At 40.5% G+C, this 26,526-nt stretch overlaps 1 protein-coding gene across 1 annotated transcript in view; it reads left to right on the top strand.

Annotated features, from left to right (window-relative positions):
• CPS1 (carbamoyl-phosphate synthase 1) overlaps window positions 1-26,526 on the top strand; it is a 180,345-nt gene that overhangs the window by 52,813 nt on the left and 101,006 nt on the right. The window contains exons 15-20 of the mRNA XM_078379197.1: window positions 1,785-1,913; window positions 7,800-7,944; window positions 8,518-8,728; window positions 15,877-16,075; window positions 21,067-21,243; window positions 23,356-23,474. Coding sequence (XP_078235323.1) covers window positions 1,785-1,913; window positions 7,800-7,944; window positions 8,518-8,728; window positions 15,877-16,075; window positions 21,067-21,243; window positions 23,356-23,474 — 980 coding nt within the window. The remainder of the gene's footprint in view (window positions 1-1,784; window positions 1,914-7,799; window positions 7,945-8,517; window positions 8,729-15,876; window positions 16,076-21,066; window positions 21,244-23,355; window positions 23,475-26,526) is intronic.

Below are 26,526 nucleotides of genomic sequence, written 5' to 3'. Positions count from 1 at the left end.
TAATGGATGTTTGAAATGTCAGCTGTGCAGTTAACAAAATTAACATGAATGCACCACACCAGATTATTACACAATACAGTATATTTACCTTTTGTCATGATTCCACGAGGCCCCTGATTATTTCACCAAACTAGGAGCTCACGCTATGTGCCCCTCAGCTGCCACCAGTTGATTTCATCAGTAATACCTATTATAAATGATAGATGTCCAGGCCATATGTCGTGTTAAAAGAACCAAATAAAATTGTTTATTGATACAGGTGTTGACAGAACAAGCAATGTTGTTAACTCTTAAACAAACATTCTTCTTTATCCACCCTCAACCACTATTCTCCCACCCAAACGTCACAACTCTCTCAACTCTGTAACACTTTAATTCTCCATCTCAAAGCCATATCTATGCCTATCTACTCCTACTGAGTCTCTTATAACTCATGATTCCGCCCCTCCAGCACTCCCATTGGTCTATGCAAATAGCATATGAATATTTAGGACCTGGGTGAACGCCACACCTTTCAACAAAGAGACTGAGAATATACGGTACAGCTAAAATAATTTTATTCCCTAGCAGCCTTATACATGAGACAGCTGAATGGCCCAGTATAGCAGTGTTCTTGTTCAACAACAACTAGTGCTCATATTATAATGAGAAACCAGGGGTTTAGACTGTACATATCATGGTCCCCAATCTTAATAGCCCATACAAAGAGGAATTAGAATTTTGAACATGGCTGTATGTTGTAGTAACCTCCCATTTTTATTCTGATGCTGTTAATTTACTGACAAATATATTGGAATTGCATATTGTCCCCTTCTGCCTTCTTTTTAGCAGAGCTCTGAAATTGTGCAAAGGAAAAGTTTTGCAAAAGCAGATATCCAGGAGTTGGTGCAAATATTTGCTATAAATAAATTACAAGGGTTACTTAAATAGTAGCTGTGTGGCCTTGGTCAAGCTGCACAGTCCCAGGGTGGCCACAGAAGAAGGGAATGGTAAACCACTTTAGTTTTCTCTTCCTGGAAATCACAGAAGAGGGTCACCCTAAGTCAGAATTGGCTTGATGACACATAATTATTATAAGTACTTAATAGATATTCTCTAGAGAAACTATTATATTTACTATATCTCTAGAGAATATTTTGAAACCAGTGTGGTATGAGGATAAAGTGATGAACTAAGACTCAGGAGGGCTGAATTCAGATTCCCTCTCAACGATGGAAACTCACTGGGGGTGTGGAATTGGTAAAACCATTCCTTAAATATCTCATTTACCTTGAAAGCCTGGTTAGACTCTCTATATGTTGGTTCTGACTTGATGACATGTAACAACAAGATGGAGAATATTGAAACCCTGGCCAGCAGAGGTGGTGGTGAAGACTTCCGGGAGTTGTAGTCCATGAACATCTGGAGGCCCAAGGTTGGGGATCACTGCTCTAGAGGTATTCTCTAGTGAAACTTGAGCATTCTGGTTCTGTGACACATGTTGTAGTATTTGTGGGGGGATAAGTTTTTTTTTTATAAAGGCTTAACACCATCCTCCTGAACAAATAAGAATTCTGAGGAATCTTTCTGGGAAGTCATCATGACAGTTCAACCAACCTTGTATGTAACCAACATCTGACAGCAAGAAATACAAGCCTGGTCAACATCCATAGGTGTCATATATTGCATTGCAACTGAAAGTTACTCAAAGGTTTTAGGTACAAATTGATTTGGAAATGTCCACAGTCTTCATCTTTGTCATACTGTTTTTTTAATCCCTTGCATTTGTTCTTGAACTGTTATAGATAGAAGATGCTTTGGAAGCAGCAGAAAAAATTGGTTACCCAGTCATAATACGTTCTGCTTATGCTTTGGGTGGACTAGGATCGGGTTTATGTCTTGACAAGGATCAGCTGCTGGATCTTGGCACTAAGGTATGATCATAGCTGCTCTGCATGCCAGTTCTGGAATTCAGATGAGAAAAACCAAGGGGAAATTGGGAGGTGGGTTCAGCTGGCAAGGAGGCAGACATTGATGAGCATGCAGGAGGTATCCAGTTTCATCACCGTGGTCAGAGTACAGGGGGAGCTATAGATAAGATTAATGTACCCAGTAGGCTTTAGTCACAGAGCATATTTATTTATTTATTTATTTATTTATTTATTTATTTATTTATTTATTTATTTATTTATTTATTTATTTATTTATTTATTTATTTATTTATTTCATTTATACCCCGCCTATCTAGTCAATTGTGACCACTCTAGGTGGCTTACAACATTACTAGGGTTCTGGAGGACAAAACCATAAATTTTTGTTTTGTTTCATGTTCTTTCAGGAGTGTGTCTCTTTTTTTGTGTGTTTTTGTGCACTGGCCCTTTTTATTTTATTTTACCAAAAAAAAAAAGAAAGAAAGAAAGAAAGAAAGAAAGAAAGAAAGAAATCCCCAACCCCACCCAACCCTCTTTTGGGTCATTTCCCTCATATTATTTCATTTCTCCACATTAAATAAATACATAAAATCTAAAAGAACCAGTAAACCACTCCCCCCACTACAAAAAAAAACCCGAGAGGCAAAGTAGCAGAGAATCATTTTGCTCCAAAAGTAGGCAATGTTAGAATCAACCAACCAACACCACTGAACAAAACAGTCCCCCCAAAGCCCACACCTTAAACAAAATAAATATAAGTAAATTAACCAAATAACAATTCTAAAAGATCAGTCAGGGAAATACCATCCCCCATGAACAGAGAAAAGAAATAGCAAATTTAAACACACATAATCCAGTCTCCCAAAGCCCAAGAAAAATAACCAAATAAAGACAAAAAAATAAATAAATCCAGCCCCCCCCACAACCAAAATAATTAGATTATGAGGAGATTTCTCCCCTCTCTACAACTTCATGTCTCTCTTCTTTGTTGAGGGATCAACTGAGAACAAGTTGAGAGAACAACGGAGATATGTCATCCATGTTTGAGGATGTGAGGAAGAAAGACTCTTCAGTGGCAAGCAGCCGAGATTTCATGGTTCCTTTGAGTCTTTCCCCTCAGTGGAAACTTTTGCCTCAATGGTTCCTGGTGGGAGGGGTCACTCTGCCATCCTTAGTACCCCAGTGCTCCTGCTAATGGGCCATGACTAGAAATTGGAAATGTTGGAGTTTTTTCAATCACAACTCCTGAATGCCACCACCTGCATCTGCTCTGGCCTGCACCATGCTGTCTATGGATTCTGGGAATTTTAGTCCAAAAAGCAAACATTTCACATCTCTGGCTATGCTTCAGCCTGACTGAGCCACAGCTTACATGGCTACTAGTGTAACAGTGGTGATGATATCAATCACTGCTTATTCTCTTGCTCATGACCTGGAATCCAGAGGCCAGTGCAAGACAAATGTCCTCCTTTTTAATCTGGAATCTGGATCCTGTCTATGGCTGGACTGGGACCAATAAAATCAGAAACATCCTTCTGATTCCTTTTGGAAGTGAAAGAGGAAAGCACATTACTCACTGTTTTGGAATAGCATTCTAAATCACAGCTCTCGATTATTTCTTGCTTCTTGTGGAACTGCCAGCAATGTAGTTTGTTGTCCAATACTGTACATCCATATTTATATGTTTGTACTTTGTTCTTCAGCCAAGTCTCCTAGAGTGGCTTGTGAAAAACATATGCAATAATAATAAAAACATTCAATAATCAATGAAATGGAACAAGTTGATTACAGTGGGAAACAATATCACAGCCAAAATCTTTGAAAAGCTATTTAACTCCATTGTAAGTGTTGAAAAATCTAGATGACTTAAAAAAGCTTTCTCCTGGATCCAAAAAGAAATTAAAGTTGATATTGATAGAACATCTTTAGGTGTATCATTGAAAAGGCACTGACTCTACTCATCCTTTGTCTTACTTCCTTTAAGCACTTCAGAATAATGATGTAATTGTGCATGGAAAGGCAACAGAGTATGCCCCACCTACTTTATATGAGTATGAACATTATGAAAATGTGATATTTGTAAATGCATGTATTTTCCTGCTAGATTCAGCAAGGAAAGGATGGGATGTCTATTATCTGAGTCACTAGAAACCACCCAATAACTAAACTGCTGATTAAAAACGCACACACACAAGATGCTCAGTCTTGGGCAAAGCTATAGCACACAAAGACTGCACCTTTTTTAAAAAAAAGAAAGGAAAAGAAAGAATAGAATATCTTGAAGCTTTTCAATGCTCTACCTTCATATTGCTTGCTGCTGAATTGGATAATGTGAATGATTAAAGTGGCATTGTGTATTGCGGGGAAATTCTGTCAAAAATTACTCTTCATTCGAGGAAATGGTTTGGCAATTTGGGTCAAAATGAAACATAATGTCCTATATTCTCTTCCCCATCTGAAAGAAATCAGGAGGGGAAATGTCACATAAACCTCTCTTGAACTGGGCTAAAAGATAGAAATGCACCAAGAACAAGGCAAAAGACACAGACACAGACACAGACACAGACACAGACACAGACACAGACAGACAGACAGACAGACAGACAGACAGACAGACACACACACACACACACACACACACACGTATCTTCTGTGATTTTTGGACAGGGCCAATAGGATCCCAAGAAAGATGCATTCTGATGTTTCCTTTGTACTGAGCAGTGATTAGATATTTCCAGTCAGTTGTACAAAGTGTCTCCAAAAATGATCCCTAGCTTGTTAAATGGCTAATGCCCATGCCTGGGGAAAATAAAGGCCTGTAGGGGCCAACCCCCACCCATGCCAATTTATGGAGCAGTACCCAGTAGGGGCAGAGCTGAAGTGGAATTTCGTATAGCTCTGTTTCTCCTTAAAACTACTTTCTGTGTCATTTTTGTGGAGATGACAGTCCCATGCATGTGTTTACATTATTCATATACATACAAGCCTTCTCCCACCTTGGATCATACCCCATTCAAGGACTCAGCTATCCTCTTTGCATGTTGACCATCCTGCTGGGTGAAACAGTTTAGGCAAGGTACCTCTTTAGAGGAGAAGGGGTGCCTCTGGGAAGATCAACAGGGCAGAAAGGTGATGTCTTTCCTTCTTTTTGTACTTATCATCTAAATTTTTATGTCCTAAATCCTGATCTGATAAATGGGGAAATGGCCAGATTTTTCTCTTTGAAAATTCTGATTTATGCTGACCCTGTCTAGGGATTTATAGCTAAGGAGTATTCGGAGGTGGCTTACCATTTGTGGGGCGCACTGTAGGACTGTGCAGCTTGCCCAAGGACGCACATGCTGGCTTTTCTTCTAGGATGCAGAGTGGGGAATCAAAATCCCAACCTCAGATACCAAACTCACTAAATTATTTAGCCAGCCAGCTTCAAAGGTATACTGCCCCTGAACATGGAGTTTCATTTAGCTTTTGTAGATCATTGTTACTGATAGACTTATCTTCCTGATATTTATCCTCCCTTAATAGATGTCACAATATCATGCAACAGTGAACTTGAGGCAAATTTTAACTGTGGGAAACATTATTGGATTTCTAAAGTTAGCACTGAAATAAAGAGCTGTGCTGAGGCTGAGTTAAACAAAATTCAGTGCAGTTGGCTTAATGCCCATTTGCCGATTAAATAAACTCAAAAGCTTTTTAGCTTTGTGTATATTGATTTCACATCACTAAAGTCGCTAGTACTCTTGTGGACAGATGGACAATTACCACTTTAATGGACAGCTGTTATATTCTTCCTTAAACCCATATTCTATCAAGCCATGGGTCCTAGGGGGAGTAAAGATCTAAACTGAGGACCCAACATTGTGAGGGAATGAAATTGCTCATTTCTCTATATCTTTATCATTTTCCTCAGTTATCCTTGCAGATTAATTAGAAAGAAGGAAATGAGGTAGCAAATGATGACTAATATATCCTTGGTAATTATAGCAGAGTAGTAGGTTGCTTTGTTTAAACCATAAGTCAGAATACAATTACAGTTGGGATAAAGGAGAAACACAGTCACACATTCATTTGTCAGTAAAACAAACCACTAAATTAATTCCAAAATGTGTCTGCTGTACACAGACTTCTACAAAAGAAAGCAAAAGGGCTATCTTTCCTTCTAAAGTAAATGCAAAATAAAAATGAAAAGTTTTAAAAAAGAAAGATAAAAATGTGGTGGCACCTTAAAGACTAACTTATATATTTTTAATGTGAGCTTTTGTGAATAAATCTACTTCATTAGACATAATGTAAGAGAAAGAGATTTAACATGGGAAATATTTATACATGGTATCTGAATAAAGATATCCAATACAGAGATTGTGGTTGGTTGGTAAGAAAGTCAATGGGTGTTAAACATTGTGGTGAAAGCATCTTTGATATGCAGGTCTTTCATTAAAGCTTGTGCTGTAAAGAATTTAAGAATATCTGTCATAAAATGACAATGGTAGAGTAACATGCATGTTAATTAGATTGGCTATTTACAGTCCTTGATGACTCCCCCCCCCCCCACAAGCCTTCCTTTGAAATCAGTTGCAATAGTGTGTTTATTATACTGGGCAATGGGTGACCACAAGGGCAGAATAAATAATCTGTTTTACCTTTGGAGTTTCTAATATGAATCTGTTAAGGGGAGAGAGCTATCTGGGAGATGCAGTACAGTACAATATTTATATCTGGTAGCGCCCTAAAAACCTTGGCTTATATTAAGTTCATTGATGTGTGTGTCTAACATGCATATATAGTTTAGCTCAGCTGTTTCTCTCTAGATTCTTTCCTGTAGTACCTTTTTTCTAGAATGGCCACTTTCAAATCGTCTGTGGGATGTTCTGGTAAATTAAAATGATGTGTGTTGCCATTCCTGATATCTGAATTATGTCCATTAATTTGTTTGTGTAGAGATTGTCCCATGTTTTCCTATGTAGAGTGCACATGGCCATTGTTGGCAAAAGGTGGCACAAATAACATTGGTAGAGGAACAGGTAAAGGTACTTTTGATATTGTGTGTAACATTGTTAGGTCCAGTAATAGTGTTGCCCAAATAGATGTGGGAGCAGAATAAAGCTGGCATCTGGGTTTGTAGCAGGGCCTCATTCCTATGACATTATTATCTAAATTAGCAAGAAGTTGTCCAATTAATATTAAGCAGTAGGTGGTATCCTCAATAGTTAGAGTTTATCTCCTTATAAAGTTTACAGACTTTAAAAGCTTATCCTGGAAACAGAACCAAAGGCTTTGTAAATCCATGTTCTGGTATATTCTAACAATTGTTGAGCTGTTATGTTCCAGACACCAAGCAACAATCCTTTTTAATTAGGCAGGTATTGTGATTGTTAGCCTGCTTCTTCTGAGGAACAGGTCTAAATCATAGGGGAACATTTTTAGTAAATAAAACCATCTAAAACTGACATAATTCCATTAGTAATGCAAAGAAATGTCAGTAAATGATGGGAAAGAGAAGGACGGTCTCTTTTGATTTCTCAGAAAACAAGTCACACAATTCATATGAATTTTTCCTCAGTCTTAAGAGTGACCAATGGTGCCAGTTAAAACCCTGTTTGGAGGGATCTGTGTCTTCCTAATGGACTGCCAAGTAGTACTTGTTGAATCACTTTCACAGACATATAAGCCCTGTTTGGATACTTATATTCTGGAGAATTCTGGCATCTTATGAACAGGTTGAATGCTTGTGCATTCAGCTCAGTTACTCCTGGTTGTTTCTTTACTCAGTAAGAGTACACTTGGTAGTATCTGTTTCCATCCAAGCCAAATGCCAGTGTCTATCTGTCCTTCAACATTTATACCTAATGGAAGTCCCCTTTTGTTCTCTTCTCCTTGACCCTCAAGGCATTTGCAATGACCAAACAAATTCTTGTGGAGAAGTCAGTAGTAGGATGGAAGGAAATTGAGTATGAAGTTGTGAGAGATGCAGCTGACAATTGTATCACTGTCTGCAATATGGAAAATGTGGATGCAATGGGAGTGCATACAGGTACGTTTCCTTCAGTGAGTGTACTTAAGTATGAGATTTATATGGCACTTTTCATTGAGTGACCTCAAGGCAACTGTGTTCTTGTAATATGTAGTATTTTATTGCTGAAAATGTACAAAAATATTGGCCCAAATCCTGTTGCTTAGCGCAGTAAATCACCCTAGAGTAGACCCATTGAATCAATGAAGATTTAATAACTCCTCAATACGTTCCATTGATTCAAAAGGGCCTATTCTGACTGCAACAAACGATGCTAAAGTAATTTATTATTTAGTAATGTTTTATAATCTGCTTAGATAATATTTAGGTACATTATATAGGAAATAATATGGTTTGCAACATTAACCACATTCAGTTGGGAGTAATTCTCATTTAACTCTCTTAAGGTGTACCTCTTAAGTGAATATGAATGGAATTGAGCTCTTTATCTAATTATATAATACATTTGAGGATGATTTTGAAGTATATCTAGTGCCTTTCATGCAATCAATACTTTTCACAATTGTACTGGATTATTTCTCAGCATTGCCACCTATCTGATATTTTTATATATTTTTTTACCTCCCAAAAAAGGAGATTCCATTGTAGTGGCTCCCAGTCAAACACTTTCAAATGAAGAGCTGCAGATGCTACGGGAATCAACCATCAAGGTTGTCCGCCACTTGAACATTATAGGAGAGTGTAACATCCAGTATGCCTTAAACCCTACTTCTCTGGAGTACTGCATCATTGAAGTTAATGCGAGGCTCTCTAGAAGTTCTGCCTTGGCATCAAAGGCCACAGGGTAAGAAATGAAAGGACACTTGGAGAGGAACAGAACTGGAATATGTGCTGCAAGGAGAGCATTTGGATATATAAAAAGTTACTGGGTTAAATAAGTTCAAAAGCTTTTTCAGAGTATACCTCCAGCATCTACATGTTGTCATAGATCTCATAATTATTTAGGAGTCCTCCCCTAACTTGAAAAACATAGTAGTGCTAGTTGCCTTTGATTCCTTCTGCCCATCTCTAATCCAAATCTCTTGCAAACTCAATGTAAACCTTCCCATTCAGTAGTAGTAGTAACACCAATTGATAAACTACAGAATCTGAAAGGGTTTCTGGTTTTTATCTTTTATATAGACTAGGAATCATCTCTGAAATGAAGGCATGTTATTCCTTCATTTACTTACCTCCATATCAGGGTTCTACTGGTTTTAAGGAAAAATACATTATTTTTAGAAGTCCTGCACTGTACTTTAATCCCTGTATGCTTTCTATCAATAATTTGCACAGAATTAAAAAATGTAAAACTGGACCATCTTCTGATCAGGAAGAATCTATCGCATAACAAGTCTTTATAAACAGAAAGCCTCCGGTCCATAGTCTGTCCCAAGTGACTCTTAAGAGTTTGAGGTGGCGTAGTTCTCTATACAGTGGTGCCTCACTTAACGACGTTAATTCATTCCAGCGAAATCACTGTAGAATGAAAACGTCGTAAAGCAAAAATAAAAAACCCATTGAAATGCATTAAAACCCGGTTAATGCATTCCAATGGGCTAAAAACTCACCATCCAGCGAAGATCATACAGCGGCCATTTTCAGTGTCTGTATAGTGAGGAATCCATCCCTAAGCACAGTGGGGAGCCATTTTGAGCACCCGGCAGCCATTTTGAAAACCCGACGATCAGCTGTTTTGATCGTCGTTATGTGAAGAATCGGTTCCCAAAACAGGAAACTGATCATCACGCAGCAAAATTTCCCCATTTAAAATATCATTTTGCAATTACAATTGCGATTGCAAAAACATTGTCGTGAAGCAGATTCGTCATAATGCAGGGTAATCGTTAAGCGGGGCACGACTTTATATGATTACAGGGAATTTCAAGGTTGTATAGGTGAATTGTGGCTTTATCACATGATGCTAAATTGTTGTCGTTGTTGTTTTTGGTTCAAGAAGGGGACCAGTTATGAAGTATTAAAGCAAAAGAATAAAGGCCAACATATTGCAGAATACTCACAAGGCAGAAGGCTGAAAAATTCTGGCCAGATAATGAGAAATGAAGTACATATTGTTATAGTTGGTTGTTCAAGGGTTAAATAAGTGGAAAAAGAAGTATTGGGAGAAGAGCTTCTTGGCTGAAGAACATGGACAACTGGTTTGGCCACTATTGCATTCAAAATCAGAAGAACCATGATGATGTCCAACCTTAAGTAGGAGAGGAGCAGAACCCGGGAGAAGACCAAGCTCTCCCTTCACTACTCTCAGTGCATATTTTTGATTATGCCAGAAGAGTGGTTGTGAGCTTATCCTCCTCAGTCATTCTGTTACAGGAGGATAAGCAGTTGGAGATCTCAGAGCCAAATGGAGCCACCTGCCCTCTGATCCTTGCCCCCAATTGTCAGACCAGAGATGAGAAGGCTTGTTCATAGGAAATGATGGTTGTGACCCATAGCTCAGAAGAATTTCTTTTTGTAAAGCCTACAATTCCTAGAACAGCCCTCTCTAGTTAATATTGGCAGTAAACATACTGTCTGGGAATTGTAGTCCCAAAAAGTAACTTTTCTAAGTTGTGATTTGACCACGAGAATTTTAGATCAACTGTGCTTCAGAGTTAGCCCGAAGATTGTCCAGCCACCTTTTATACTCAAATTGGTGTTCATATAAAACTAATCAGTAACTTCCACAGCATTTTAGAAGGCTCAGTGACCAGCTTTGTTTCAAAGACCATGCGGCTGCAAAGAAATTAGTAGAATAATTTCTTTGTAGAAATCCCTGACTCTAGGTAAAAAGTGTTAGCTGGAGGTATTCTGTCACCATGGAGCTAAATAAAAGGGTTTTATCCTGGAGGAGGGAGATGCTAAAGGTGTTTATTCTGAATGATAATATCAACAACCACAAAATCAAGAAGGAATGCACAGTCCTAGATGTTGATTGCTTCTCAATGTCAATGGACCATTCCCAAAGGGGACTTTTCAAGGTTCAAGGGAATGGCGCACCCAACTGTCCGGGGCACTGGAAGAAAAGAAGTTACCGTATTTTTCGCTCCGTAAGATGCACCTCTCCATAAGACGCACCAAATTTTTAGGAGAAGAAAACAAGAAAAAAATCTGTTTTCTTCTCCTAAAAATTGGTGAGCCTTATGGAGAGGTCTGTCTTATGGAACACAACCTAGGACCCTTTGGAGGCTCACCCAGACCCCCTGAAGGCCAGAGGGGGCAAAATCACCACCTTCTGGGGCTCTTTTGAGGTTTGGAAAGCTTCAGAAGAGCCCCAGAAGGTGGCAATTTCGCCCCCTCTAGCCTGGTGAGGGGGCAGGGCGAGCCTCCAAAGGGTCCTAGAGTGTGTTCCAGGACCCTTTAGAGACTCACCCTGCCCCCCCCGAGGGTCAGAGGGGGCAAAATCGCCACCTTCTGGGCTCTTTTAAGGCTTGGGAAGCTTCAAAAGAGCCCCAGAAGGTAGCGATTTTGCCCCCCCTGGACCCGTGGGGGGGTGGGGGTAGCGTGGCAAGGATCCGAGGGGGCCTTCCAGACCCTTGCCACGCTACCCCCCCACGGGGCCAGCATGGGCAAAATAGCGACTTTCCAGGACCTTTTGAGAAGCTTTCCAGCCTCTCAAAAGGTCCTGGGAGCTGGCAATTTCGCCTGCGCGGGCCCCGTGGGGGGGTAGCATGGCAAGAGTCTGAGGGGGCCTTCCACACCCTTGCCACGCTACCCCCACCCCCCCACGGGGCCGGGGGGGTAAAATCGCCAGCTTCTGGGAGTGTTTGGAGGCTCCCCAAGCCTCCAAACACTCCCAGAACCTGGCGATTTCGCCAGGGCTGGCCCCGTGGGGGGGCAGCCTGGCAAGGGTCCTGGGAGGCTCCCTTGGACCCTTGCCACGCTACCCCCACCCCCCCACAGGGCCGGGGGGGTAAAATCGCCAGGTTCTGGGAGTGTTTGGAGGCTCCCCAAGCCTCCAAACACTCCCAGAACCTGGCGATTTCGCCAGGGCTGGCCCCGTGGGGAGGTGGGGGGCAGCCTCACAAGGGTCCTGGGAGGCTCCCTTGGACCTTGCCACGCTACCCCCACCCCCCACGGGGCCGGGGGGGGTAAAATCACCAGCTTCTGGGAGTGTTTTGAGGCTTGGGAAGCCTCAAAACACTCCCAGAAACTGGTGATTTTGCCGGTGGGAGGAGCGTCGCAAGGGTCTGAGTGAGCTTCCAGGACCCTTGCAACGTTCCCCCCACCAGGAAGCTGGCGATTTCGCCTGCGCTGGCCCCGTGGGGGGGGTGGGGGAGCATCGCAAGGGTCCTGGAAGGCTCCCTCGGACCCTTGCGACGCTCCCCCCCACGGGGCCAGTGGGGGCAGTCACCACCTTCGCACCATAAGACGCACAGACTTTCTACCCCCCTTTTGGAGGGGAAAAAAGTGTGTCTTATGGTGCAAAAAATACGGTACTGTAGGTGATTCCTTACGTTTGTCTCACATGGCTTTAGTCAGAGCTGTAACTAAGAATTGGATACTTCTGAAACACTTGGCTCTAGAGAGTCTAGCTTCCTCGGATGAATTTGATTGCAGTGGATCAGTTCCCTGAAGGGTGATGTGTACTCCCAGAATCATCAAATTTGCTCCATGTTTAGCTTATACTCAGGCCAAAGAGCAAAGCTGGGAACAATTTGATGTGCTGGGAGTTAGTGGTTAATTTGTTTTCAAAGTCAGTTCTTAACCCTTTCTTTGCAAAAGTCCATTTGGTAGCAGTAGTAGGTGTTAACATGTTGCTTTGACATTAAACAGAAATTCATATAACAATAGAAAAATGGGCAAAAATTCTCCAAATCCCATTGTACCCTAAAGTAATTATGTTACTACTTACTATGTTATTTTGAAAATATAAACTGAAATCCTGTTGCACACCTCCAACAGGGATGGTTGCATAAATTTTAAAGTTTGTTGTCCTCTGATAGTTCCTACCGGAAAGAAACCTTACTGGAAGAGAGAGAAAGGCACACACAGAGTAGAAAAAAAATATAAAAATCTGATTTATTTAAATTATCAGGCAGATAGGAGACAGATGGGGTACAGAACCCAAATCAATCTGACTCCCTGTGCCTAGTTTTTGGGAGCTTATAAAAGCTGTTAATTATGTAGTATTAAGCAAATAAATTATTGTAAGCAAAATATCAATCATAATGGGCAAACTGTTTATTCCTAGGTTATATTTGTGAAGATGTCCCTGATTGGTTCAGAATCCTTTGTGTGTGTTCTGTCCATCACCAAGGCTAAATAAGTCATCTTAAGATTGTCTCAACGTTTACATTACATTATGTTCCTTTCCCCTCTACAGTATATGTTCTCATTATGCCCTCTAGTCCAAGCTTTGCCTTCGGAATGCCCGCTGTCCTTATCTCACCAGCGTGTCCTTTGTTTTGAGACTCCCTCCTGTCCTCCTGGACATTTTTTTTTTTATTTTTAATTTTTATTTAGGAACAGGGATAGAGGGTACAAAAAGAAAGAGGGGATAGGAAAGGAAAAATGGTTTTGGGGGAAAGGAGAGCATAAAGTATAACATCATCCAATCAATTCATATTACTAATACATATCAACTTTTTGCTTTTTCACAATTTGATTACCCTCCTGCTTTTATCTTATCATTTAACTTTAATTTTATTCTATGTTATTCCAACATTGTCTGGTAGCTGCTGCCATTTATACAATACATCCCATCGTTCAGTTTCTTTTTGAATTGAACAGTCTTTCAGTCCATCTGACAGAATATCCATTTTTTTCACTTCCCATATTTTCACCATAAGATTGTCTGGTTTCAGTATCTCTGCCTCCTTAAGATTTTTGTCATAATGCTTTTTAATTTTGGAAGCTGCATGGGTCACTGGATAACTCTCTACTGCATTCATATTACCTGGTGTCATGTCTAATACAGACGATTCTAAAGTTTGTACAACTTCATTTAAGTTTTGTTTGGCATCTACTGTCCCCTCTTTCGTCCCTTTCATCAAATCTTCTATTTTGCTAAGACCTGCATTCACTCGCTGGAACCCTGTTAATATTAGCCTTTGTATATTAATCTGCCATTCCTTTTCTATTTCTTGCACCTCTATTCCAGAACTTTGGGATTGAACAGACCAAGTCTCCATTTGTTCTTTTGAATTTTTGGGGTCCATCTCAGGCTTTGGGGTTTATATAAATACCACAATAATCACCCCCTAGAAATTCTTCCACAGTTTCCACAATTTTATCAACAATTCAAACCCCTCATCATAAACCTCCCCTTAGATCTCCCTCCAATCTTTGTCCAAATATTGTACGCAGTTATTTCTTCTTCTCCTGAGTTCAGCAAGCTTCTATTATTAGACTCACACGCGGTCTGCAGTCCGGTAAACTAAACAACAGTCACAGAGTCTCAAACTGTCCAGTAGATTGTCCTTGGAGCTCGTCTTGTGATCTTCATTAACCCCTTAATGCTCCTTAGTCCAGTCGGCCACGTCAGCTCCTTCTCCCGAAAACCACCAAATTCTATTATTTATAGTTCACAAAGTCCAGAGAAGGCAAAGAGTAACGTATCCCAGCCACACTGCATCCACCGAAGTCTCTTAAATCCAGTCAGACGGTGTTGCTGTCTGGGATTCTTCTCCAGAAACATAAGATTTATTTTTCCATCTCAGACTCTCGGCTTTAGAATCAGCCTGGTGTTTAAGAGTTCACTTAGAGAAGCTTAGTTTCGCTTTTGAGTCAGACTGATAAGATAAACCTGCCACTGCATTTATTCTTTCAGCCAAATATTTTCATTCTTATTTCAACTTAATGAGGCTGTTTCATAAATCAGAGGCTTCGGCTTACTTACTTGTTATATATTATTAGTTTATATTGATTGCTCTCCTCTCCCCTGGTAAAGGGTTCCTCGCGGCTCAGTGCCAAAAAATGGCGCCCGCTCCAGTCCGTGCACGGTGATTTCTTCAGAAGAAAAAAGTCCGGGTCTGCCTCCCTTTCTTCTCCTTCTGCTGCTCACCATCTGCTTCAGAGAGACTTCTTCTAGACTCTCCTTTGATCCCCATTTCAAAAGGGGGATCCCGGGCTGGAGGGGTCCAGCTTTTTCCAGAGAGCTCCTCTCTAGAGTTGCTGGCAGCACCGCAACAAAGCCCCGCCTCCCTCCTGGACATTTCTTGATAATGGGAATTGGTTTCCATGTAGATCAGCTCGTCTTTGTGCCTTGTTTACTGACTAATTCACTCATTTCAAGAACTAAGATCAACCAGGAGTCAGGGGATACTTAGAACTACAGAATATAGCAGGCCTTTTAGCATATGCAGGCATCTATTTTAAGAAAGATAGAGAACTGTATGTTAGACTTGTAAGAATATAAAATTCTGTAACAGGATGATATTATCATCAGGGGCAAATTGGTGCTAATCAGAACAAACATATGATTCCAGGGTGCATATGACTTGTATACAATGTAATGAAATTGTGAGCACCCTGAAATTGCCATAGGAAGTCTCTAATTAGCAGCAATTTGCTACTGATGATGATGTCATAATTGTTACATGTGCAAAGCTGTGTGACAGAATTTCAGCCGTCATTTTATTATTATATTCAGTTCATATATTCCTGTAGAAATATAGTTAGTGCTTCTTTGTGTCTGAATCTTGACACCATTTATCAGATATTACCAGAGTAGAATCATCTGTACTCAACAGGACCACATGAATTTTTACTTCACAATCCTAAGTGATAAAGAGGCCAATCTGGTAATGTGTAGCCTGACGAAATACGAGAAACCAGGCAGTAAATACACATGATGAGGCCAGAAATAGAGTTTTGTATTTGTTTCTATGCTAAAGAATGATTTACTTCATCATGCAGTGTGCCTTCAACTAAGCTTTCCTGAAAATTTAAGATGTTTCTGTGAGGTATCACAACACATTTCTTGATGTTTCCTTTTGTCGTTGATGACAGGTACCCGTTAGCATTTATTGCTGCCAAAATAGCCCTTGGGATTCCCTTACCAGAAATTGAAAATGTGGTATCAGGAAAGACCACTGCCTGTTTTGAGCCTAGCCTGGACTACATAGTAACGAAGGTGCCCCGCTGGGACCTTGACAGATTTCCAGGTGCCTCCAGTAAGATTGGTAGCTCTATGAAGAGCGTAGGAGAGGTGAGTCTGGGGATTTCCCCAAGGATGGTGATGGTAATGATACTACGGCTACTCTCACTATTATGGATCATCAAAACACTTGAGGTTTATTTGAGCATTCTAAATACATTGGAGTGTTCTAAATATTTTACATACCATATCTTATTGTTAAACAGTCGGTGTTATTGTTCTCATATCTGGCAGGAGAGGTAAGGATGGAATAAATATTTGTAAACTTTCTCATCTTTAGCCAGACAAACAAACAGACAGACAGACAGACAAACAAATAAATGCATCACTTTTATTCCATCAGCAACAGCATTTGCTGAAAAAGTGTTTGATTTTTTAGCGTACAAATGTCTTTTGCATTAAAAACCCGAATCCTGTGCAAAACACAGGGCATTATGTGCAAAATATAAGGTTTGCTATGAAAAAAAATGGTTGTGTTTTTTTTTGAACCAAGCTCATTTTTGTGAATTTTACATGAAAGAGTGCTCACATGAAAAAATGCACAAAATCTCATATAATCAATCACACGCAGTGAAGAAAAAAAACTTGCAAATTCTTTTCGTTCTTACATTTGAGAGTGGCACAGTGTTTAAACTGCAGTGCTGTACTAAAGACTGCTCATCATGACCAACATTTCAGGTAGCTGGCTCAAAGTTAACTCAGCTTTCCATTCTTCCAAGGTCAGTAAATTGACTACCCAGCTTGTTGCATGTGTATGTGTGTGTGTCAATGTGTAGCCAGCGTAATTAAAATGTAAGCCACCTAGAGAGAGCTTTAAGCACTATGGGGTGGTATATAAGCAGTACACTTTGCTTTGCTTTGACTTTTAGATGTGAGATTCAGATGGGATGGCATGCCATCCAGTAAGTTTCAGGTGCGAGCTAAATGAACTAGACATTTCCTGCTGATTCATAGTTCAATCCTTTAGCTAGTCCTTTTGCTAACACTATAATGATCTTTTATAAACAAACAGTATGCTATACAGTATATGCATTTTTTTGATACTGCCATGGCTAACCCATGGAATTCCTGTCATCAGAGTTTGGTGAGAATGGTGAGAATTCTGTGCTATAAATTGTTGTTATCCCACTGGTGGAATTAATGTTTTCAGGGTTCCTTGGGACGAAGGGATTTTTATAGAATCTGTTTAAATGGGCAAAGTAGGTATGTCTTCAGTAATGCTAACAGACCTCTGAGCATCTCTAATGCTCTTCGTAGTGCTGTTTCAATGCAGTGAGAAAAGAGAAAGCAATGAAATTGGGCCTGAACTATGCATTCAATGGGCCTGAACTATGTTCGAATGAGCTGTGAACCTGGAAGTCCCTGATTTGAGTCTTGCCTCTGCTTATGTATGCAGTACATTGCCTTGGATAAGCTCCTGTCCCCTAGGCTTCATCCACAATGTGCAATATAGAGAGAATAATACTGGCATCTATTCAGAGGTTAGAAGGGCAAATGAAATACAGTGGTGCCCCGCATAGCAACGTTAATCCATTCCAGGATTAACGTTGCTATCCGCATTCGTCGCTATGCAGGGGGGAACCCATAGGAACGCATTAAATTCCGTTTAATGCATTCCTATTGGGGAAAAACTCACTGCTATGCAGGGAATCCTCCATCTGGCTGGCATTTTCACTGCCCGGTAAGGGAGGGCAGGGTGCGAAAACGCTGCGGGCAGCCATTTTGTTGACCCAGCGGCCATTTTGGAACCGCCGATCAGCTGTTTGTAAAACATCACAATGCGAAGATCGGTAAGCGAAACGCTTACCGATCATCGCAATGCGATGTTTTCCCTATCTAAAACATCACAATGCGATTGCATTAGTGATTGCAAAAAATGTGTCGCTATGCGGATTCATCGTTAAACGGTGCGCTCATTAAGTGAGGCACCACTGTAATACACATGAAGAATAAATATTGATGTGTTCTTGATTTATGTTTGCTTCTCATACAGTTTGTCGGAATCTAAAAGTGTGCCTGACCATCTTTGGGTGTTACACCTGCTACAAGAATATTTACAAAATGTAGCAAGTGATTAGCGCTTTAAAAGGCTGAAGCAGCATCTAGAGTTGCAGTGCTCTCTGTTGGATAGCTACCTTGCTGCCCCTAACCTACCTGATCTTTCACTCTCTGAACTGCCTCCTTGTTGTGAAGCAATTAAAGTTTAATTGCTTTTAGAGCAATTGGATAGCTCAGGATGAATGGCAGTCTGCACCAGAACTGCTGGCGGGGGTCAGGAGAACCGCATGCCTATGCAGTGCTTTCAGCCGGAGCTGAAGTGTAAGTACTGCCATTCGAAGACAGCTTCCAAGTGGACTGATTAGCACAGGTTTGCAAACAGCAATTTTTCTGAGTGTTTACACACAGATTATCAAAGCAAATATTTTCAGGCTCTTTTATTCTGGGCACTAGCAGTGGGAAAAAGACCTAGCTGTATACTCTTGGTTGCACTTAAATATACTGATGTAAAAAAGCAACCCATCCATTGGGAATCAATAGGAGCAGTTACAATTAGCTCAGCTTTAAGAACGGTCTTTTCCTGTGTGTCGTGACGTGTGGTTGGGGGTTAGGAGGGTGGTGGAGGCAGCAGATCCATGCCGCTGCCCTCCCTCTGCACTGTCATCCTCCAACACACCCCTTCCTTTCCACACAAAGAGTTGCTAGTTCTGACTTGAAAACAAAGTCACCATAGAAAGCATCACTGATGACCGCGGAGGAGCACAGTCAATCAACCTTGTGGCCGAGGCATGGTGTCCTGAAACCTAAGAATTGTGCTCTCTAAGAGACAGATGAGAGATGTTCTGAATATTCGTACCTGCTTTCCGCAATACATCAGATTGCATTTCCACAGATGATATTTTTGCAGGAATTAATATGGGATCATTTTGGACATACTTATAAAGGTGGTGGCAGAAAAGGGCTTGACATCTTTATTCTTAATTGAAAACTGTCTCTAACAATATTGACAACATCTCCAAGTTTCAAGAGGAATTGAATGAGGGGAAATGGGTAAATCATGCAGCTAATTAGCTATTATCCGTCAGCTAGCCAAAGCACAACAACGGATGATATATTTGCTAGTCTCAATTTTCCTCTCTAATGTTTGCCATCCCCATCCTCTGCCAATAGAAAACTGTAATGAGAGTGGCTCCTTTCCTTGATGAAGTAGAACTCTGGAGGAACTGTTTGGACAAATTTTTCAAGGAGCCCCTTATTCATATAAAAAATAAATAATAAAACAGATGAAAATAAAATATTTAAAATAAAAAATTATTTAAAATAATTTTGCCCCACCTTTCTCCTTAAAAGGACCCAAGGCAGCTTACATCATTATACTACATACATGACAATATTTAAATATTTAATATAAATATTAATATTAAATTTAATATTAAATATTTAAATATGTTATAGATTAAAACTAGACATGTGCTATTCATATCCCTGGGGATACAAATAGTGGCATCACAGGTGCCACAGAGGCCCATTACCTCCCCCCAGAACCAGCCATTCCACTCACCATTTGCAGCATGGAACTCGGCTCCGCTGTCATGCCAGTTGTGGAAGGAAGCCGGCTGGCTCTTCCCTGCCTCTCCATGCAGGCAACTCTCATTGGCTGAGCAGGGACTTTTCCCATCTCGCCTCTGTGCTGCAGTGGACAGCTGCTTGGGGAGGTAGGGAATAGCTGGCTTGGCTCCTTTTGCAGTTGGTGCGACAGCAACATGATGGAGCCAAGTGCTGGGGGGAGGGAATGGACCGCTGCTAGTTCTGGGGGGAGGGAATGGACCTTTGTGGCACCTGTGGTGCTGCTATTTGCATTCCTGTCCACAGGGATATGATTAGCCCATGCCTAATTCAAACTGTAAAATAAAGAAAAGATTTAAACCATTTAAAACCACATTTTAAAACACAAGAAAATTACAACCCCTCCTTCAAATCTCCTTTAGCAGCCAGATCCCTACTGATGGCCTGCCTACAGAGAAAGGCCATTGCCTGTCAGTGGAAGGATAGCACAGGCAGGGCTGGTCTCCCATGTTTCAAAATCTGGAAGCGGCTCCCTATATTATAGGAAAATACGGTTGGGGTTCTCTTGACTTCCCTTATGAGAGGGGCTCCTTTGAAGATCTTACTAAGGGAAAAAGCATTGCAAAGCAAATCCCACCACTGCAGGGTATGTGTGTTGGAAGACTTCTGCTTCCTCGACACCAGTTTCCCCTACAGCAGCTTTTCAAAGCTATTAACCAGTTCCTGAAAATGATTGTAGATTTTGGGTGAAATAGCTTATTTTAAGGCAGTCAAGCCGAAAGGCATTTCACTTCAACTCTCAGGAAGAATATACAGTATGTTTTAAAGCAGCCATTCTCAACAGGGACCATATGGCCCCATGGGAGGTCCTGACACATTTGAAGGGGGCCATAAACTGGAAACAGTTATTCATACATGATCTTATACAGTTTGTCATGTCATTTATACCATCCTGATTTGGCCTACATTTCTTTCATATTGTGCTTATGGCCATAGCAAAAAAAGGTTGAGAATAGCTGGTTCAAAGGATTTCTTTTTATGATTAAAAGTTAAGTGTATTTTTAACTGACTATTGTTAAATTGTGTATTTTTTTAAAAAAAATTGCTTCACTGTTTATTATTCACTTTCTAAACAATCGAATTGCTTTGTTTCTTTCGACCATCTCAGCAGCCCCAACCAGAGAACAAGGCAGGGCATGTGCAAATAAACAGTCAACAGCATGTACTTGAGACAGAGGCACACTAGTCTGTATGCCTTTGTGTTTCTCAGTGTTGGCTTTGTCCTTGAAGCAGGGGCCCACTTTCTGAAAGAGTACAGCTCCCCAGGTTTCTGCTGTGGCCTAGATGCCTCTTCATGCCAAAGGCCCAGGAATGCCTGTTTATGGATCACCCTGCTTGAAATGTTCTCCAAAGTTTCCCTCAACCTTGGTTGAGAGGGTTTCCTGTGCTTACGTATAAAAAGGCTTTCCCCATTTCAGGTTATGGCCATTGGGCGCACCTTTGAAGAGAGCTTTCAGAAGGCCTTAAGGATGTGTCACCCTTCTGTTGACGGCTTCATGGCATGCCTGCCAATGAACAAAGACTGGCCTTCTAATGTGGATCTCAGGAAAGACCTAGCTGAAGCCTCCAGCAACCGGGTGTATGCAATGGCTAAGGTATTATTTTAGGAAGCAGGCTAATTGTCTTATATAACAAATTATTATAATCCTTAATTGCACTGGTGAATCCACAGTGGTCTCAGGAGCCGTACTTTCAGTGTATCTGATTGCCACAATGTAAGATGAAGCAGTTCTCTACAGTGGTGCATGCACCTCTTCAGGAAGCTTCTGGCTTATTACTTAGAGCTGAATAGAGATAGCTAGTATAAAAGCCCATGAACATGGCAGGGGAGCCAGGTTCTGATGATAAATGTGCAAGCAATGAATCAGCAGTCATTTTCTTCTAATTCTGTTTGGTGACAGATCCTGCCACATTCTCTTCATGTTTTATGTAAGAGGAATAAGGGCCAGGACCATAAGTAAGGAAAATCCTGCTAAATTTTCCTCACAGTAATTTGAATTGGCATTCGTTCTCCTCCCTCACCCTCAGATAGCCTGCTATTATAGAAGATCTTTTAGTTGTCTCTCACCTAATACTTCTCATGTTAAAAAGAACACACTGATTCTTCCGGAAGAGGAAGATATTCAAATGTGTCTTCATTTTTTTCTTTTTAAAGATTTCAACCTTCTCGTTAAAATTATAGCTCTGACAGCTGGAACTGTGCGGGTCAGAAATCTCTAAACATTGTCCTGACACTTAAAGAATGTATAATTTATTCCTGTTAGTGCAAAGCCTTGTTAACTCAAGTCCAAAGTCTTTTTTAACCACTCTTCTCAAGGAGTTCATTTTTTTTTGTTGCTGCCAGGAGAGAAGAGTTGGATTCTGTGCAGGAATCTGAAATTTGTTCAGAGATAGAACCCACATTGATTTCCCGCTTGAAAAAGAAGGCAAGAGTAGATAGGATGAGGACTGCAGGATGTGTGACTTGATGAGTCAGGGTTTGTGGGTGTTTTGTATTTTGTGGGTAGCCACAAACCACCCCAATTCATCATTTTTTTCAGTTCAGCCACCTAGAGTGGTCGTATAGACCAGATGGGTGGGATACAAATCAAATAAATAAAAAAATAAAATAAATAAATATCCATCTCATGAATTTGGTTTAATTATCCTACTCAGAAGTCACCCTTCTGAGCTGCTGTGTTCTGTTCCAGTGGCCTTCAAGTAATAAAGAGTTAATGAGAGAGTAACTTTTTTTTGAGTCTTACTTTTTTTCCATTGCATCCCACTATGTTTGGCATTCATTTTTATTAAGGATTCCTTTTTCCGCCCCATTCTCTTCTGGTTTGTACTTAGTCCCATTTTCAGGTGGCAGGTAAAACCTCTTGTAAGAGGGCTTTTCTTCACAAACACAACAGTCCCTGCACACTGAAAACTAGTTGAGCAAGGAATGAGTGGCTCTTGAACCTAGTGCACAATGAGCAGTGGGCATGAACCATTTAGTTTCGCACTGGTATATATAATATCTATTTATGTTTCATTGGGCCTAAAATCTGCTTTGCTTGTAGGAAATACCAGAAATACCTTGGTTTCTTTGAATGAACCATCATGTCTGTGTTAAAATACTCATGAGTAGGCAATTGTGTGTCATGTAGACAACTGCCATTAATCTTGCCCTGTCATCAGCAAAGATTTCTCTATTGGATAAAAGTTGTTCTTTTAAAAAGAATATTATTTTTCCTTTGAAAGGAGTATTTAGCTTATATTAGGTGTACAAGCATTCTGAGTAGAAACACAATGCTAGCAGCAAGTGGATAGACCTTAACAAGCCAAGAGGTGTATTGTTGGTAATACAATATCACAGATACTAATGCTTTTGTGAGGCCCACATAATAATATACCATTGTGATTTTCAAACACTCCCTCCTCAAGAAATCTTTTTGTTAGTGACTCATCTGCTGGCTCTTTCACTCACTGTCTGCTGTAGATCCCCAGCACATTAGAGGAATATTCCATAGGTTAAATTTGGTTCAGATCTGGAAATAGTCAGATCTCAATTGGTTTGGCCTGCACAAACCAAAACTACAACCTATTTACAGCTTTTTCAAGGAGGGGCCCAAAAAGCAGGGCCCAAAGGTTGCCCCCTATATATTTTCCGCTACTTAGTTATTCATCAGGAAACTAGCTCATTAGTCATGGAATGGTAACTCATCAAGACCTTTTTCTGACAGGCTTTGCATGAGAATATCCCTGTGGAAGATATCCATAAACTTACAGACATCGATAAGTGGTTCATCTATAAAATGCACAATATTGTGAAAATGGAGGAGCACTTGAAAGGTTTCAATAGGTAAGGCTGGCCAGCTCTTTTATTTTCATGACAATTCGGCACATCATGTTCTTCATGTGGTTACTGCAGCTGTCAGGTGATAGTTTTCATTTATGAAAGTGCTTCTAGTGCAACAAAAGCCTCTGACAACTCACCTGTATATTTAGGATAAGCAGATATTTTTGTGCTCCTGATTCTTTCCTTTTTAATATTCGCATCTGCCCACCACCTTATCTGTATCCTTTCGTCAGGCGCTTCTTCTCCTTTTCCTTTCAGTTCCGTTTAGCTGGAATTTATTCCTGTACCCGTGTTAATGAAGAACTGAATGTGGGGATTGTGTCTCCTCTCTATGCTCTTGTGTGTTTCTGAATAATACCTGCGCTGGAGTCAGGGTATGCTGAGCACCTGTGGAAGCCCATGCCCTAGGAGGGGGCCCACAGGCTGTTCCCTAGAGCCGTTTGGTCTGTGCTCCTCCCTTCCTATCTTGCTTTGGCCTCATCAGCTTCTCTCTCCATGCATGTCCTGCAAGCAGAGACAAGAGGAAGGGGAAGGGACCGACTTTTCCCCTCCATCTAGTTGGTGCTTTCACTTTGTGTCCAGAGGGGAAGATCAGGTGACTGGCTGGGCATGACATCAGCAAGGAGAAGGCAGACCAGTTAGGAAGGACGACTCTCTTGGCACTTTGTTACTGAGGTCTTACAAAATCTAGACCATATGCTCTATGGTGCTGTTCATTCCTTCTCAACCCCTTTGCTTGCTTCTTATCAACTTGAAATGTTTAGGCTTTTAAAAAACCCCTTTTAGTATGAAATGGGTGGTTGCTAACATGCCAAGTGGCTGAGCAGAAACATGGATTGAGGTAATGATTGCCTGAAGGTTATTTGTTAATGAGAATACGGGATAGAGATGTGTTTGATAAATACATATTCTGAACATATATACTTAGTGTTAAAAAAACATAAGCAGGGGAGAATAGTGCACTTTTCTTGTTCTGTATCCTGATGGACTATTTCAGATTCATCTCTTTGTCTCTGTCTCTCTGAAGTGGAAAGTTACATGTTTCTTTCAGTTTTCAGGGAGAATTTTACTGTTTCATTAAAATAAGTATAATTAATGTTTTATTGAAAGATCATGAAATAGCCATTTGCAACACAGACATTTTGAGTAAAAGAACAGAAGCAGATAAATGCACAGCACGTAGACAAATGTTGCAAACATTAAAATTAAAAATTTAGGAGGCTTGTGAGTTGGGTGTGTGTGTGTGTGTGTGTGTTTAAATAAAAGACTTAATCTACATATAAATGACAGCAGAAAAGGATTGGAAGGATGGGTAATTCTGTGGGAGTGATGAAAGGAGGCCACAATAGCAAGAATGTTACTCTTCCTAGAAGGCTGAGATTCACCTGTTTTTAAGAAAGAGAAGCAATACCCTGGCTCTGATTAGCTGCGAGGAGTAGCCACTCAGAGCCTCTGATTGGGTTCATGGTGGCAGCTAATTAGTAGCTCCAAGAAGCAACCACTGACAGACAATCAGGAAAAAGAATTCTTAACTTTGGGGGAAATTTTAAAAAAGAAAAGAAAATGTGGTAACAAAATTTCCACCCTTTATCAGATTGCCATTGTAGCTAAGGTTGAGCTTCTTTACTTTCATGGATCATATGACCTCTGTGGATTCACACACAGGGAATCTTTCCTGCTCTGGGGAGAGGAGTGAATTTTACAGTCTTTATATGTGTAGGACAGGTTTACTGTTAAGGATGAAGAAAAGATTCCACTCCCCCTAGCCACATAGGAGCACTGAAGCTTTCAGTAAATGAATTCTATGTTCCATGCTCCCCAGTTTCTTCACACTATGTTTTCTAGGTATAGTGCATTTAGAGGTGCTTCCTAAGACTATACAGGCTGGTTCTGCTCCAGAGAACAGTTGCAAACTGAACTCTCGAACTCTGGCTCTTCTGCCAAGTACCCAATTCCCTGAATTACCCAGATGCCCACCCCACTTTTTAACAACCACAACAATATGATAATACTTAAAACTTGTATCTGTTATATAATCACAGTCAACGTTTTTATAATTTTGATTGAACTGTGCCATGTGTTTTTTGATGATGATGATGATGATGATGATGATGATAAGCAGTCAAGTCAGTTCTGAGTGATGGCTTTTCCAGGTAGAGAATACTCAGTAGTAGTTTACCATTCCCTTCTTCTGGGGGCACTTCTGGGACTGTACACCTTTTCCAAGGCTCTGCTCACAGGAGGTACAGTGAGAAATCAAACTCCCAACTTCTGGCTCTACAGCCAAATACTTAAGCGACTGAGCTATCCAGGCCACTTTTTACAGATGTAGAAATGGTTACAACTTCAGAGGGTGGTTTGGATGTTGAGTGGAACCTAACAATATTCACTTTGTAATTCTCTGGGGTGGATTATGTTCTTTGAGAGAGAATACTATATATACAACCTAGTGTTATCTTCATGATGCATTCCAGCAAAAATTTCAAAAGAAGCACTACCAGTCATTGTTAATTAAAGTAGTGACAAATATTTTAAAGTAGGGTCAAATATTTAAAAAAAAAGAATCAAAAAGAAATGAAAGCTTTCAGTCACCCTGTGTTTAAAAGTAAGGCAGCCCCCTAAAACATTTAGATTTTAACATACACACGCTTAACCCCATCTTCAGGGTGTATTTTCATACCTTCTGTTATGTGTCGGGCAGCAGGTGGCAGAGCTGCATTGACTTAAGCCAGCCCTTGTTCACAAAGCAGGAGGTTAGTGCTGTCCATGGGTCCAGACAATTCTTCAATCTGAACAGAAAAGTCACCTTCATAAACAGAATCAGGCAGAGGTAAGATCACCAGCAGTCCATTCATTAAAGGTTCTGCAAATTTGGACAGGCAGAACCTGTCCAAATTCCATGTTGTCTCTCAGAAAGAGATACTAGATACTGGAAATTGTGGCTGGTCTTTGACTGTAATAAAGTTTTTATCTATCTGTTATGTGGAAATTAATAGTAGAAGGAGTATTGGCAGCTTTGGAAATGAACCAAACTAGAGCACACCTACCCGCTCCA

Source organism: Pogona vitticeps, chromosome 1 (assembly GCF_051106095.1).
Source record: "Pogona vitticeps strain Pit_001003342236 chromosome 1, PviZW2.1, whole genome shotgun sequence".
Classification (NCBI taxonomy): Eukaryota; Metazoa; Chordata; class Lepidosauria; order Squamata; family Agamidae; genus Pogona; species Pogona vitticeps.
Note: the sequence above shows the minus strand (reverse complement) of the source record. Positions and strands in the feature narration are given on the sequence as shown.